The 15951-nt window shown below is 38.0% G+C and overlaps 1 protein-coding gene across 4 annotated transcripts in view; it reads right to left on the bottom strand.

The window, feature by feature from the left end:
• Positions 1–561: 561 nt before the first annotated feature.
• Positions 562–15951, bottom strand: part of rab11fip4a (RAB11 family interacting protein 4 (class II) a) — a 41910-nt gene continuing 26520 nt past the window's right edge. For 3 of the 4 annotated variants that reach the window (XM_060893204.1, XM_060893207.1, XM_060893206.1), the window contains 12 exons: positions 14416–14561; positions 14162–14329; positions 11641–11775; positions 11471–11506; positions 10965–11064; positions 10365–10468; positions 9753–9893; positions 8562–8643; positions 8276–8413; positions 5308–5457; positions 5052–5195; positions 562–4678 (listed from right to left, as the gene is read on the bottom strand). In XM_060893204.1, the coding sequence (XP_060749187.1) occupies positions 4562–4678; positions 5052–5195; positions 5308–5457; positions 8276–8413; positions 8562–8643; positions 9753–9893; positions 10365–10468; positions 10965–11064; positions 11471–11506; positions 11641–11775; positions 14162–14329; positions 14416–14561 (1461 nt within the window). In that variant the 3' untranslated portion in view covers positions 562–4561. The remainder of the gene's footprint in view (positions 4679–5051; positions 5196–5307; positions 5458–8275; positions 8414–8561; positions 8644–9752; positions 9894–10364; positions 10469–10964; positions 11065–11470; positions 11507–11640; positions 11776–14161; positions 14330–14415; positions 14562–15951) is intronic. The other variant, XM_060893205.1, reaches the window with a different exon arrangement.

The following is a 15951-nucleotide window of genomic DNA, read 5'->3' as shown; positions in this document are numbered from 1 at the left end:
TTATACTCCAGCAGCGCCACCTAGGGTAGGCTTTAAGTATTACAGCACTAAAGGTCACTTGATGTCCAACTGGATAGGAGCTTTCCTGTTCTCACATTTATTTAACTGAAATATGATGCTGAAGATTTACTTACAGATATACAAATCAATTCATTTTAAACCTATGATGCATTTCTGGTGAACATTAAATGTTTAATCTCCAATGTTTAAAAGCATCAATGTTTTAAAAAAATGTTTAAAAGCATCAATTCATCAATTCAAATTACAGTTGCACAATATCATAAACAGTTATCAAAAAGAAATGAATTCTAATCACATTCTTTGTCATCTCCCAGATGAGGATGGATTCCTTTTTGAATCTGGTTCCTCTAAAGGTTTCTTCCTCGTCTCATAGCAGGAACTTTTTCTTTATTGCCTCCCATGCCACTGGAGCCTCATTAGGGACGAATTCATATTTAAAATGGATATTCTAGATTTCTATACTCCTGTACAGCTGCTTTGCAACAATGCCCATTTGTTAAAAAACAACAACAACAACAACAACAAAGCATCAACCAAATTATAACGCCAATTCATGCTAATGCAAACGCTTTTATTATAGTTTTCCATTTGCAGTTTGTCACTAGATCATGAACATGGATTTATTTTCTTTTTTATATAGCAAAAACTTGAGACTGTGGGCGGTGAAGAAGCATCTATCAAATCAGTACAAAAAAAACAAATGCTGCTAAAATTATCAGTTAGTGAAAGTGTTTTTTGTTTGGCATTTACAAAAATAAACAAACAATATAGCATAATTACCTGTATTTATCTATACGCAGAGTTATTAGTGCAAACACTGGACCTTTGCACAAAATTTGCACAAAACATCGAATGTGACGTTCTGATAAGACGTTATTACTAACTGCTTAAAATAAGTTAAATGACAGAACTTTTATTTCATCTTAACATATGAGGATTCAGCTATAATTACAAAATTCTCTTTGCTGTATAGAACAAAGAATAAACCTAAACACACACACAAATAATAAAAATGTCTATTTTATGCTAAAACTGTAAAAAAACAACAAAAAAAAACATCATTTGCTTATGTGTGTGTGTGTGTGTATATAAATACAAACTGTACAGTTTTCCAACAATGCTACGATGCAAATTATCTATGGATGAATAGAGTATATTAGTTCCCCCAGGATTTCAGAAATGCACGCAAAATTAATTAAAAAAAATTAAAATTGACCTCAGATTTTCTGCAGATTCGGGCCAAGACGTGTCGTGTGACGTCATCACAACACATTCATCTGCTGCACGTGCGTTGAACATGAGTTACTGCTGTCACAGGAAGTCATTACATATGTAATGTACAGGAAGGAGAAGAATCCTGTGCTTTTGCACGTTCACACGTTCGTTTTCCACACAAAAAAAAAAATGTTTTGAAAAAAAAAATAAAAGCAGCAAATTCAAGCATCAACTGTGCAACCCTGGAGGGACTGATATTTGTATATATATCCAAAAAAAGTTCCTATTAAAATGTTATTAAAAGACAGAAATAGAACGCAAACATAAAACAAGCTAATTACATGCGATTTGTGCAATAGTGTGCGTTTCTGTGGTTGCAGTAATCTGAACTACACAGTCATCTGCAATGCTGTCATTCAGGTGACTTTTTAATATATAAATAAAAAGTAAACAAAAGGTGGTTTAAAAAACAGAGGTGATACATTCATGACATTTACAGTGAGAACACTTTTTGATTGTATAGTATATTCATCTTACCCAAAGGGACACATCCTTTATTTGTAAGGTGTACACGACTGCACTGTTTTAGCTTATCTTTAATCCCATTGGTCTCACTAAACCGACTAAAACAAGTGAGAACTGAAGGCTTCTTTATGTGAGTCTTTATGTGTGTATTTAGTTGTGTGTTTAACTATAAATACGCTTGTGTTTTAGAATGTTGAGTATGACATTGTCTTACATGTTAATATCTTATACACTAAAATGCTAACTTCTTCTAGCAATGCTATACACAGCCGGTTGATTCAACTGACTTTTTTTTTGTATTGAGAGAATTTCTCAAGCAGTGAGAGTTTTCACATATCTACATCATAAAAATGGACGTGTCCGGCGATGCGACCAAGATGATCAAAGTTGAACTTTACGCAAATATGGATCGAATTGGAATGTGCATTGAGTACCAACGGTAGTGAAAAGAGTAGATAACATGATGCAGATTAACACTGCTGAAGTTTATACACAAACCAATTACCTTAACGGAATGTTTCTTTTTAGCAACAGAAAAACTGATTAGTTGTCAAGTGGAAAACGCCACGCATTTTTACCACAATTACCATGGCAACCAGTACTACTTCATAGTACATCTATTTACCCCTGTTAAGTCCACTTGAAGCTACTTTTTAGAACACGCCCCACACAGCTAACGAGTCACTAAGTAGCTAGCACAAACAACATGAGTGACGTAACATCCATCAGCTCTTCTAGACACATGTAATGAAATATGAAGCATTTTATTGCTGGAAGGTCGATTACTCTTTATTTTACTCTTCGACACACAGCTTCCTCTGATTGATGAAGGGTAATTGAAGTGTAATTACTGCTGATTAAACAGCCTAATGTACTTTTACATCAGTGTCTCTGTCTCAAAGACTACATTTCATGTCTAATTATTATTCTTAATGAAACAGCAACTATTTAGTCCTGACCTATTTCGAAAAATGGATTAGGAGATTAGAAAAAATACGAAAGGTTGCTGTTTTAGGGGTTGAACACCTTTTACACTTCTGTACGAAAATAATCTGTCGTATTATTTCTATCTTTTTCTCTCAAAATAATTAAGAATGTATCCCGTATCCGCTTGGAGACACACAATATGCTGTAAACAATCCTGCTTTGTGCAAATGCATAATTCGATGAAACATTTACAATCCAGAAAATTCCTATAACTTCCCCTGACAGGCCACTGTCGCATAATTTTAAGTCAATATCAAAGGAATCTTAAAGGAGCATGTGCCCTGTTGCTAATTATATGATGCTTCAGAAACATGACACACATAAACCAGCCCACAAAAAAGAGAAAGGAGAGGTAAAAAATCTCAGATAAACACGGCATTGAACACCAAGGCAACATGAAGTGATGAATCGGGTGTTAGTGAACTGACAGAAATCATACACTCAACTAACACTAACATGACTACACAAGCAACGTATGTGAGACGTGAGGGTCTACTACAGCAGCCAAGTGAGCTAACGTTCCGACAATACAGCCAACAATGTTTAAAAACGAGGTGATACATATTGCTCTGTCAATCAGCTCTTTCCACCTAGCCGCTTAGCATGTGCTTCAGTTTGCTTTGATCACTTTTATTCCATGATATATTTTATTCTAGGAATTAGTTTTTTAATCACATTGGAAACGTGTTTAATGCAATTATTATTATTGTTGTTGTTATTAACATTATTAGTCAAACAACAACAATAATATAAAGCAATAATAATAATAATAATAATGTCCAAGATTGCTGTGTTGGAGACAATGTTATTTCATTCAAGTTTATTTTAATTTTACTTTAACGTATTGTATTGTGATTATTTTGTATTCTTGCTAGGATACATGATGTGTTCAGGGATTCTAGCTGAAGGGCAACGGTGAAGCATTTGCTTATTGCCACAGAAAGGAAATCGTATTTCCCCAAAGCATCCATTCTACATCACACACACACACACACACACGGGCAGTTATATCAGCGGTCGAAAACCTGTCTTATCGGGCATAAGGTGCCAAAGAACCCTGTCTAATGGTAATAATAGTAAGGTCTAATAACTGATTATGGCTCAGGACGGTCCTCTAGCACACTGATGTGCTGCTTCATTGAACCATTTTAATATATTTTTTATTATTAGGAGCGAGATTCATTCTATATATGTTACAACTGATCTTAATTCTCAATCATATTTCTTTTGTAACGTGACATATTTCAGAGTGGTGGTCTTGAGGTGCATTGAGTTTATTTATCTAGACTTTTGCATGCTGAGGTAATAAAACTCATATTTCAGTAAGAAGAAGGTGCTACTCATTGCAGATTGACGGACGATTAAGAGAACGGTGTGTAATATTGGTTCGTTGCGTTCTGTCTGATCAGAGACATGAACTAACCAGATGTTTAGTTTCATGCAAAGTGGAAGTTAAATTAGCCAAAGTGCTTTTAGTACTATGGTTTTTACTCCTTGCTGCTTTTAACTAATAACAAGAAACCATCCTGGACTGACTTTAGTGAAAAACTACATTGTGTGAGATAAGAGACACAATCAAAACAGTGAAGTGGTTGTACACTGCAATCAAAACAGTGACGCGAGTGTACACTGTAATCGAAAGAGTTAAGTGTGTGTACACAAAATTGAATGTATAATGAAGAATATATTTGACATTATATTCTAGATGTATCAGGTTTTTTTTATCTCCTGATCCAGATGTGGAGTGGAATAGTCAAGTGTCTTACTCCCCCAGCCACAAAGTGGCTCCAACCGCCACTTCATCAGGATGGGTCTAGTGCTTGATTTCCAGGATGGAGGGATTGTGGTCCAGTATAGCCAGGATGATCTTATCCATGTACTGCCGGAGACGGAAGTTGATTTCCTCTTGCTCCTTCAGAGCCTCGACCAACTGCAGGACAAAAAGCGCAAGTTGAAAAGTGTCTTCGAATGCAACCAAGCACACTACAAAGACAGTCATTTTTAGAAAGTCAAGCAATGGTAAGATGAATTTGCTATTGTTTTATGCTTTGCTTCATCCCAAACGCTAAAATGGCTCATTAGTGTTATTCAGATCCATTAAAACATACAAAAGCCCACAAGTGAAAATTTAATACAAACTTTTCGTCAAGGCCTATGTTTGAGATGTGGCACTTAATTGATCCTGAAGTTTTACCCATCGCAGGTTGCCACTGAACACCAAAAGCAGATTTCCATCACCATGTTCAAGCTGTCAACCTGCTCCAACTACATCCATGTTCTTCACCTGACAGGTGGCTGATTACCTCATCTCTGGACGCATTGTCAATCTCAGTGGCGAGACTCTGTGCTTTAGTGTGGCAAGCAAAGAGGTTTTTTGCCTCATACAGACTCAGGCTGAGAATCTGTCCATTCAGGTCATCGTTCTGGTCCCGCAGTTTATGGTTTTCCTGTCAGAAAAAATGGCAGATGGTAAAATATCATCGTACAAGATAGAGTTGATAAGGTTCTTCCGCCGATTGCTACGATGCTGAAATGATACAACAATGTTTTTTTTTTTACCTGTCGCAGGCGTTTGACTTCATGCTCAAGTTCGATCTCGCGTGTTCGAGCACTGAATTCAGACAGGGAGTTTCTACCACGCCCGGGTTTCTCCGTTTCTAACTTAAACATCTGCAGATGCTCCAGCTCCCGACGGAGGTCCTCTATCAGCTACACACATAGACAAACGAAAAAATGAGCCATGCACAAAACTTGAGGAGAAAATATCTTTCATAAAGAGCTCACAAGAACTGTTAGGAAAGTAAATGTAAAGTAATCTGCAGAGATTTTTCACCTGACAGCTCATGCATGTTGTTTACTGCGGCATGGAAGTTGCTGGATCTGCTGTGGCCTGTACATTTAGTGCCTTACACTTTTTTATTCTCTGTCTAGTAAGAATGTCTATTAAGAAGAATAAATGCTGTTGTTACCTAATTGAGAATCGACAAATCATAAGGATCACACACCTATACTGATTGTCACTACTGACTGTTCTCTGTTGCAGTGAGCTGCGGCGGGGATAAAAGTGTGAGAAAAAGCGGTACATGAAAATAAGGAAAGGTCATGTTGTAATTTTGAAGGCTTGCCTCCAGTTTCCCTTTCCCACACCTTCCTGAATGTGCTACACCTTCATCATAAAGGCTTCCTTGGTAGAAAACTCAAAGGAGGAGCTTTACCCTATATTATATATACAGCATTCCTTTTAAACAGCGATTTTAAAGTTACTAATGAAGTGCCATCGACTAATGAAGTGCAATCGAGTTTTATTTCCCCCGTGCTACCTGTTTTAAGATTAGCTAGTTTTTGAGTATTTCTGTTAGTATTTGCTTTGGATTTCTTTTTTCTCAGTTCCTCGTAGTAGTTTGTTCAGCAGTGTAAATAAGTGAAAATTCTGCATTTGCATCCACCTTCAGCTCTGTGACGTGACAATATGACAATATATATATATTTTTAATGTCATTTCCATTCCCAGGTTTTAATTTCACTGCACGCTGTATATAATAACTGTGTTAGTGACAAATATAATCTGGAATCCAATGTTAGGTAACATCTGCAAGACAGGACAGAGGATTTTGCGTTAGGGTTCAACTGTGTAAAGCAACTACAGTATAACGTGAGTGTAATGGGTCTGTCTGTGTTTTGCCCTGTTTCTGTCTGCTGTCTTGCCCTGCTGTTAATTGTTTGCTCCACCCACTTGTTTGTTGCCATGGACACTCATTGAACTCATTCATTCCCTCTCATTTGTTGTCAAAGTTACTCATTGTCTCTGCTTTGTTATTGGTTCCTGTCTGATATATATACACTGTTTGTTCACTTCCCTGTTGCTACTCGTTGTTTATGTTTCCGTTTCCTGTTAGCTCTGTGTTCTGCCTAGTTTTACCTGTTATCTGTTTCTTGTTTTGATTAATAAATGTTTAAACTGCATTTGGATCCTCACTCGCCTTTGCCGCATCGTAACAGTGAGTGATATAAACGATTATTTATAAATTCTTTAGTTTGTCACATAACACTGCGATTTTTATTCGTTTTTGATTGTGATGTTTTCATAATAAACATGAAGTCCCTATAAATTAGCTGTAATGGGAATCATAAGGCATTAGAACGAGTGGATTAATATAAAACTATCATTTACATTCCAGTCATAAATATTTTTGACCCGTGCTGATACAGGAAAATGAATCAGCACTTCCTGATTTAATTCCATCATGTTGCGGTATAATTATTAAAATTGACACACAGTCTTAAAAGAAAAAAGTGCTGAAGTATCGCAGCTCTCAGTGAAAACAAAACTCCAGTCACTCTCTAACATCACAACTTTGCTGTTCTAAACACAGGCTTAAAGTTAAAATTAGGACACTAGAGTTTGGCGTCTCACATCTCAGGTTAAAATGTCATGAATATAATCAAATTTATCTACTATTTCTTATTACTGTATATTATTACAGTAACCTGAAGCTTTACATGCTTCTGTCATGCCTTATTACATCACAGACTTCTTCACCACGTTGAACAAACAGTAAACATCAGCACCCCCAGTTGCCAGCCTTTTGATTCTAATCATCTATCTAATCACCTATATATTTGAATTAGTTTGCACACTGCATTAAAGGTGGGGTTGTACGATGTTTGAGAAATGCTTCAGAAAGCTGAGTCGGGCCGACAAACAAAACAAACGTGTAGCCAATGAGCAGAAAGGGGCGTTTCTTACCAATACGCGGCGGTGAGAGTGTTCAGTGCGCATGTCTGACATTAGCAGAAAGCGATTGAAACATTGACATGGCGGATAAAAACATTAAGCGAAAAAAGGCTTACGATAAGGCAAGAAGCAGGACCCGTGTTAATATAGGATCAGCTTTACAGCGCTGGAGAGAACTGAAGGAGCGGGAAGGCCTGCGATTGGACACAGAGGTCGCTTTTTTCCTTCTCGATAGGTGAGTAACGTTGGTTTTGCTTTGTTACACAGAACTAATATATGCCATCCTTTGCATGATTATGCTTGTGTCATTTTTGCTTGTTTATCTGCAATCGTATTGTTCTTCCCTTCAGCTATGATAAAAACACATTTCATTCCATTAGTTGCCTGGGTTACGTATGTATGTGTGGGCGGAGCTATCAATATAGGGGTGGGACCCATTTGGGTTAGGGGCATGTTTGTTTTGGTGATTTCAAATGTTAACGTTGGCTTTCAAACAATGTACACCCCACCTTTAAGTTCCTTGTTGTGAGGTATACACTCTGTTCCTTTTTCCCATGACGTTACTAAGCCTGTTTCTAAGTGATGTCGATTTTACATTTTTGGACTGTTGTTTTTTAACTTTGACTTTGCAAAGCTATTGTAAATCTGTTCAGTCCTGTTGCTCTGTGTCTGTTCTGACCTAAGTACTTGTATCTTACCCTCCCCGTCTTTCGTTCTAGAAATGAATAGACTGCTGGACAATGGAGATTCATATAAGGATAAGAATTTGATTATTAAATGTCATCGTCTCACTTCCTGCATGGCCTCTCTTTCTTTCTGAAATTCGTGTCTGTTCTGCCACAGTTTGTCCATCATCTTCTTATACAGATCCATCTCGTCCTTTAGACGCAGGCTCGTGTCTTCCAGTTTATCAGTCATGCGCTGTTTCTCCTGCAACATGGGCAGACATGATGAAGAGGCAACTAATGATCACAGTGATTTATACTGAAAATTCTGATCATTTTAAAATGTTTTCTTTTAGAATTGTGGTGATGGTAATGAAGAAACTGGTACGTATGTTAACTGTGATATTGATTACCTGGTCCAGTTTCTCAGTCTGAGACTTTAATCTGCAAACGTTCACCTTCATCTCAGAGTTCTCCTCCTCTAGCTGCTGTACTCTGGGAATTTTTTAAAAATTACATAAAGCTTAGTTTGCATCAATCTAATATAACTGATTATATTCCAATAAACCACATGATTAATTACATTTAATCTGTTCTCTGGTTCCAATATGCAAAGCTAATAGCTTCCTAGCTAAATGCACTAGCTTCCTGTAGTATAATCTGTAGGAAGCGTATTCATTTTTTTGGCCATGGCCTTGTCTCCGCCTCCAACACCCCAGCCTTCACTCAGCATGTACTGACCACTGTATAAAAAGGGTGTCCAATCTTATCCACAAAGGTCCAGTGTGGTTGTAGGGTTTCATACCAATCAAGTAGAAGCCACACCTGATGCCTTACTCCTGGTTGGATACTCATTGCTTGGTGGTGCACTCTGCTGGAGATAGATCTGCATGGACAGCCCGTGACTATGAGATTGCACCATGCACCCTCCAATCTACTAGCACTGCTAGTAGAGGTGGTGGAATGAACTTCCCATAGATGTCTGAACACCAGAGTCACTGACTATCTTCAAATGACAGTTGAAGACCTACTTCCTGAAACACTTAAACTAGCGCTTATTTTCCTTGTACTGTAGAGATAAATAGTTTAAAATAGTTTAAACTTTAGGATATTTATTCTGTTTCTATACTTCTGTAAAGCTGTATTGAGACTATGTTAATTGTTAAACGAGCTATACAAATACAATTGAACTGAATTTCGCCTGTTTAATCAGTTGGTCTTGGCTTTCAATTGACTTAGTTGTGGTTTCTGCTTGGGTGGAATGATAAGTTTGGACACCGCTGGCATACAGGGAACACTCCACCTGCTGTTTTGGTGATGTACTGATCCAGTCATCTAACCATCACATTTTGGCAGTCAGAGAGTCTTACACTTTTTTCTTCATCCAACATATAAACCTGACTGATCACTTAGTGGCACTGTGATGAGATCAATAATGTCATTCACTTCACCTGCCAGTGATGTTATGGCTGATTGGTGTATGTAGCATTATGTTTCACAATACTTCATCCTCTAATGTTCAAAATAATATAACAAGTACTTGTAATTCGCAGCTGGATTTCGTTTAAGAATGTTGCATGAGCCCTGTGTGTGTGTACCTGTACCTGTTAGAAAGCAGCTCTATTTGGTTGCTCTTGTCTTTCTCCATCTTGCTGTAAACCTCTCGGTGTCTCTTCAGCTCCTCCTCCAAACTTTGCTCTGCCCGAGTCTCTTGGTCCTTAATCTGCTCCTCCAGCTCATGTACTCTGCATGCACAAGCACACACACAAACACACGTACGTGTGTAATACTTGTGTCTAGGAACTTATAGTGATCAGGTTTGTGTTATTTTTGTGCTAGTTTTTATGATTACTTCAGAGACCACTGTTGCAAGACTACAAGGAAATCTAGCTGCTAATCATGAACTAGCCAATATATTTAGGGTAGTAAACAATGTTGGCTCACAACTCATTTAACCAGACAATGGATAAAATATTATGGCCGAATGAAAGTGTAAACTGAGACAGAACTAATTCATCCAGATCTGTCATTAAAATACTAAGAACATATTCTGAATAACTACAATTACTCTGTAAATACAGTTAGCATCAGTGTTCAATTCAGGAACTCTGAGGTGTCATAGTAGACAAATGAACACAACTGTGTCTTCTGTTATATTTAGGAGTATACTGATGAAAAATTCCATGCTTTTGTAAGGAATATGTAATGCTATTTACCTGTGAACCAGCTGTGTGTTGTCCTGTTTCAGTTTGGATTTCAGGTCTCCGTTTGCCAGGCTGTCATTCTCCAGCTCTGACACCTTCTTCTCCAGGTAACTCACCTAAGTTACGCACACACACACACACACACATTTGTTTTATTATTGCTTGCATTCAAATCAATGCAGGTAATTAATGCTATGACACAAATACAATTCAATATTAACCTTAAGGTTTATTTATTTAGAAAGAAATCTGCATTTTGTTGTTAAGAACCTTTAAAAAAAGCTTTTTTTTCTTTTCAAGGATCAACTAAATGTCACACAAGGACAAAGCTGGATACTCCTGGCCTTGTGAGAACATGTGCCTAAATTCAAAAGCCTGCCCTCCCACATGCTTGCTTAAAATCTGAAAGTGTTCATTAATATTTCAATTTTTATTGTGTGAGTGTAGAAAATTGGGTGATACTGAAGACTGGAAAGGACACATTGGTTGCATCTATCAAAATGGAACAGCCTTGATTACAGCCGGACGTCTAGTCGGGAGGACAGTCTAGATTTTGGGACAAACCTAATACAACACGAGTGTCTGTGTGTATAGAGATGAAGTTCTCTTTACCTTCTCAGTAATGTCAATGTCACAGGAGTCGATACTATCGTGGAATAAATCCTCGGTGCTGCCATGACTGCTGCTGAAATTACTGTGATGGAAAAGCTGCCTGTGTGAGAGAGACAGACAGAGATAGAGACATAAGGGCATTTATTGAATTTAATAATAATTTATAATTAGTTCAGCTGCATGCTTTAGTTCTGCTGTAGTGTGCAGTTTAAAGTACAGCATAAGAGGGTGAGATCTGGAATGATTATACAGTAGGTACACTCACTGTCCACTTTATTAGGAACACATGCACATTGATGCAGTTCTCTAATCAGCCAAATCATGTTATAGCAGTTAATGCTCACATTACACAAGCATCTGAATCATGAAAAAGAGTGAACCCAAACTAAATAAAACTCAAACAAACTAAACATGTCCATTTTTGCTCTGACTTGGACGAGGTAAAGAGATGGATAGATATAAAAGTGGCCTTTTTCATCAGTTCAACTGGTGCAAATGTTTCTTACCTTCCAAAAGCTGTGCTGGAAATCTTCCTGTTTGGACTGAAAAACAAAAGCAGTTAGTGACTGTAGCCTACACGTTCTACCACTCAGATGAACCATATGTCAGTAGAATAATACAGAAACACTGGATTGATCTTTGATCAGTGATCAATAATACATAAATAAATACTCACCTATTGGCTTTCAGGTTTTTGAGTCGAGCCTCAAGGTCATTGAGCAAGTTCACTTTCTTACAGCATTGAGAGCAGTAAACATCCAGCAGCTCGCTGTTGTAAAAGTGTCGGATTTTCTGAGGTGTATGACCGGCACTGCAGAGTAAGTGTGGAAAAATAAGTGTTTTGAAATTCTGAAATATTTAACTGTTAAAGACTGTAACACACTCGTGATAAAGTAATAGAAAGACCAAAGGGATGTGAAGAGAAGTGAATCAAGGGTGTGTAAAAAAAAAAAAATCCGTAACTGACCATCATGATGGACCTGAGCACTCAGATAATGATCTATACAATGTCTAACCAGCTCATCTTCACTCACAGGACGGCATGAAATACCATATAATATAACCTTATATATTAACACCTTGGTGTGGTGAAGGAGGTGTAACAGTCACAACCTCAGTTCCCACTGAGCCACCCGAGGGAGCCGTTATAGACCATGCTCACACAGACTATTGCTACTCTGTTGTATACCAAGGTGTTTGTTCTTTTACCGTTGCTCTAGTGTGTGTCCCCTTGCTCCAGTTTTTGACTGCTGCTCTTTGTTTTTGCCCTTACTGGATTTGTTTGCCTTGCAGACTGGTTGCATTGTGTTTATTGATCTGTGCCTGTAAACATCACTCATGGATTCTACCTCCTCTACCGATCCCGTGTCACAGTGAGGATGGACTGTGGCTATAAAAAAACAATATCTACCAGCTGTAGTTACCTCAGGGATCCTCAAACATTATTTTCCCACATAATTGACTTGTACTGACTCTTACATCAGCTTCTGAAATGCTATTAGTAGAAACAGTACAACAATGAAGGAACTAAGGTTTTCAGTGTAAAAATGTCAACAGTACCAAATGTTTCTGAACAGAAATGAAGCATAATGGCTGTTAAACTGAATTAAAATTTCAACATTTTAGTGTTTAGTGTTGACATAAGTTACACTGCAAACGACAAGGAAACCGGTGGAATGAATCGGCCACGCCGACCAAGACAAAGGTAAATTAGCATAAAAAACAGATTGTTTCATTCACGTTTTATTTGTATAGCAATTCTAACTATGGACATTGTCTCAAATCTTCATTTCTGGATCTATATTTATTCCAAATGAGCAAGAACTTCTCAGTAAATTTTTTCCAGTGACAAAAAAATCCAAGCAAAAAGGCATCAGGATGGATTGTGCAGGTCCGGAGAGCAGAATGATTTGTTTCTGGTCACATTGAAAGGTTTCCTTTTGTGCTTCATGCTTCAAGGAGAACACAACATTGACCCTCCATTTCCATTCACAGCAGGTGCTCTAATCCCAACATCCTTTATAGTCTCCATCAAAAACTTGTCTTCAAGTACAAATAGGTCAAAGTCTAAAAATATCACTGAATACTGTTAGAGGAGATATAGTACAGTAATAACAACGAAATACACTCCCACGTACCAGGATGACAAATGCAATGTGCATGTGGCCAATCTGGGTGACTTGTTCGATGAGTCATGCACAGATTTGGTGGAATGGATCCTGCAGCTGTCACTGTGAAGCGTAGGAGTGTCATTTTTAAGTTCTGCATGAACATGAGCCACAGAGTTTTGACCATCCATTTCCACCACTTTCCACATTGTACAAGAAAGTGGCTTATGTTCATCTTTAGTTACGTAGGTGTCCTAGACCCTACCTAGTGCACTTTAGGACACTAACGCATGTCTAAGAACTGTTAGCTACCTACTGTAACAGATACCTTGGACATTTGCCTGCTAGACCACCAGAGGGCAACCCTGCACATTTAAGAACTTTACTCTGGTTGTGTGTGTTCCATTTCCCCAGTTCAGTTTGTTCACCTGTATTGTGTTAGACCAATATCTGTTTGATACCTGTGTTCTTGTCATGTCTAGCATTGCTCCAGTTGTGTATGTATTTCTGACCAGATCCAGTTGTTTTCAGTTTCTGTTCCTTTGTAGTTTTTCTCCTCTTTCCCAGCATCACCAACCTGACACTGCTGTACCCTTGATCAAGGCTTTTAACCCTTAATGAAAATCATACTCATTTGTCTAAATGAAACACACACTCAAAACCTCACTTTTGAATGCCGTCTTTGTAACTGGAATCCAACATGCCAGAAAAACCTGAGAGATGCTGCCGTGCGTCCTGTGTTACATGCTCTGACATTCAGACTAAATCCTTATACAGTGTAATATGAAAATGTTAAAAAAATAAAAAGGCACAAGCTGGAAATGTCTTTTGTATGTATTTGTATGGCTTTTAATTGAAGTGCAGTTTGAAGTATTCATGACAGCAGAGTGGTTAAGATTGAAATAATGGTAACAGAAGCAGAATGGAGTGTACAGAAAGGAGGCATGGAGACAGTTTAACAAGCTGCCTTGCAAAATACTGTTCTTTACTGTTCTGTAATTACTCACATTGTCCTCTCAGCTGTACATGAATTACGACACTTACCCTGAATATATGCAGTGCTAAAAAGGTGTGTGAAGTTTCACTAACCTGGAAGGCAGTGAGGAGCCCAGGTCCGAAAATCTGTTAGTCCGTGTATCATCATCAGCACAAGGGCTACTAGGAATAAACTCCACATCTTCTCCTTCTCCGTAGTCTTCAAACTGCTCCTCGGCTGAAATGACGGATGCCGCCGCCGACGAGACGAGCTGACACGAACTGCAGAGAAAGTGATTGTATTTTACTGCAGGACTCAGATATTATTTAACTCCTACCATCACCATCTTGCCTCCTGATATAGTCACCTGTTTCCAGGTAGAAAGAGTCTGCCGAGGCCTTCTTCTTTATCGTCATGGCGACCGTCATACGACTCGGACCCCGCGCTGCTGTCCATTTCAGAGTCAAGGGGGTACAACAGGCAGGGCTGTGCAGCGACACTCTCATCACCGCTCTGCATATACACAATACACACAACATACTCATCACTGATTATGTAGGTTTTGTGGCTGTTAGCTGCTGACTAAACCACAAAATCATTGCCAGCTGCAGAGAGATTTAAACAATCATTTGAATGAAATCAAACTGAAATATGTTTTTTTTTTTTTTAAACTTCTCGGTCCTCTAATATTTTATCTGATATGTTGGCTGTTATTGATAGCAGTTGATAGATTTAGTCTTCATATTTCTTTCATTTTGAACTAGTCAGAACTTTAAACAGAATGGCCTGTGTTCATGAAATAGTGTACATTCCCAGTGAGCATGTAGTGTACATTCCACCTTGTGCTAATGCTAAGGAGGCACTATGTGAACTCGATGGGGCTATTAGCAATCTGCAGAATGCTCACCCCGACGGATTATCCCCGGAAATTTCAATCATGCAAATCTCAAATCCTGTATCCTATATAGTGTAGGTATTACGTTCGTGAAGTAAATTCCATCAGGAGCACCGGTCTCTAATTTAATCGGTCATGAACGTAATCCCTACACTATATAGCCTCAAATATCTTAACATAGCATTCCTATTTATTTTTTATTGGACAACCAATCACAGTGGAAAAATGTGTCATACCTAGTAACGACCTCCTCTCTAAGTGTTTGTATTTTCCTTGCTGAGTGTTGCTCTGAGATTGGTCCTGAATCACTCTTAAGATAAGATTCCTAGTTAGAAATTTTGAAGTTAAATTAGGAGCTCCCTGAGATCATATTTATAATCGTTATGAATACGGGCCCAGATTCTGAAGACTAAAGAATTGTAGACTTTAGCTGACTAAAGTGAACTCATTTTGGGTCCCACATTAAAAACAGTCTGAACTAATGCCAAAGTTTAATTGTAGTCTCTTAATGACATCTTTGGAAGGAGGAAACTGAGATCCCTGAGAAAAACCCCAAAGTAAAAGGAGAAAATGAGAACTCCACACACAGGGAAGAGACAGGAATCAATCTGGCTTTCGTAAATTCCATAGTACAGAAACTACCCTGGTCAGGGTTACCAATGACTTTTTAACTGCCTCAGATTCAGGCTGTCTTTCAGCCAACGTTTGACACTGTTGATCATTCAGTTTTAATTACTCGTCTTAAAACTGTTTTTGGTGTCTCTGATACTGTTTTAAATTTCTTTAAGTCCTACTTCAATGATCGGAAGCAGTTTGTTGCCATGGGTGGATTTAGATCTGCGGTTAATGTTGTTCAATCTGGAGTGCCTCAGGGATCAATCTTGGGCCCTCAGCTTTTTAATATTTATGTTTTCCCTCTTGGCCAGCTTCATTTTAAACCTAATGAAACTGTGCCTGTTGATTTTCTTTCTGAATGTATTTCTAAGATGAATGGATGACAGAAAATTT

This window comes from Tachysurus vachellii, chromosome 18, assembly GCF_030014155.1.
Source record: "Tachysurus vachellii isolate PV-2020 chromosome 18, HZAU_Pvac_v1, whole genome shotgun sequence".
NCBI classification, from domain to species: Eukaryota; Metazoa; Chordata; class Actinopteri; order Siluriformes; family Bagridae; genus Tachysurus; species Tachysurus vachellii.
The sequence above is the reverse complement of the archived record's forward strand: the minus strand, read 5'-3'. Positions and strand labels throughout refer to the sequence as shown.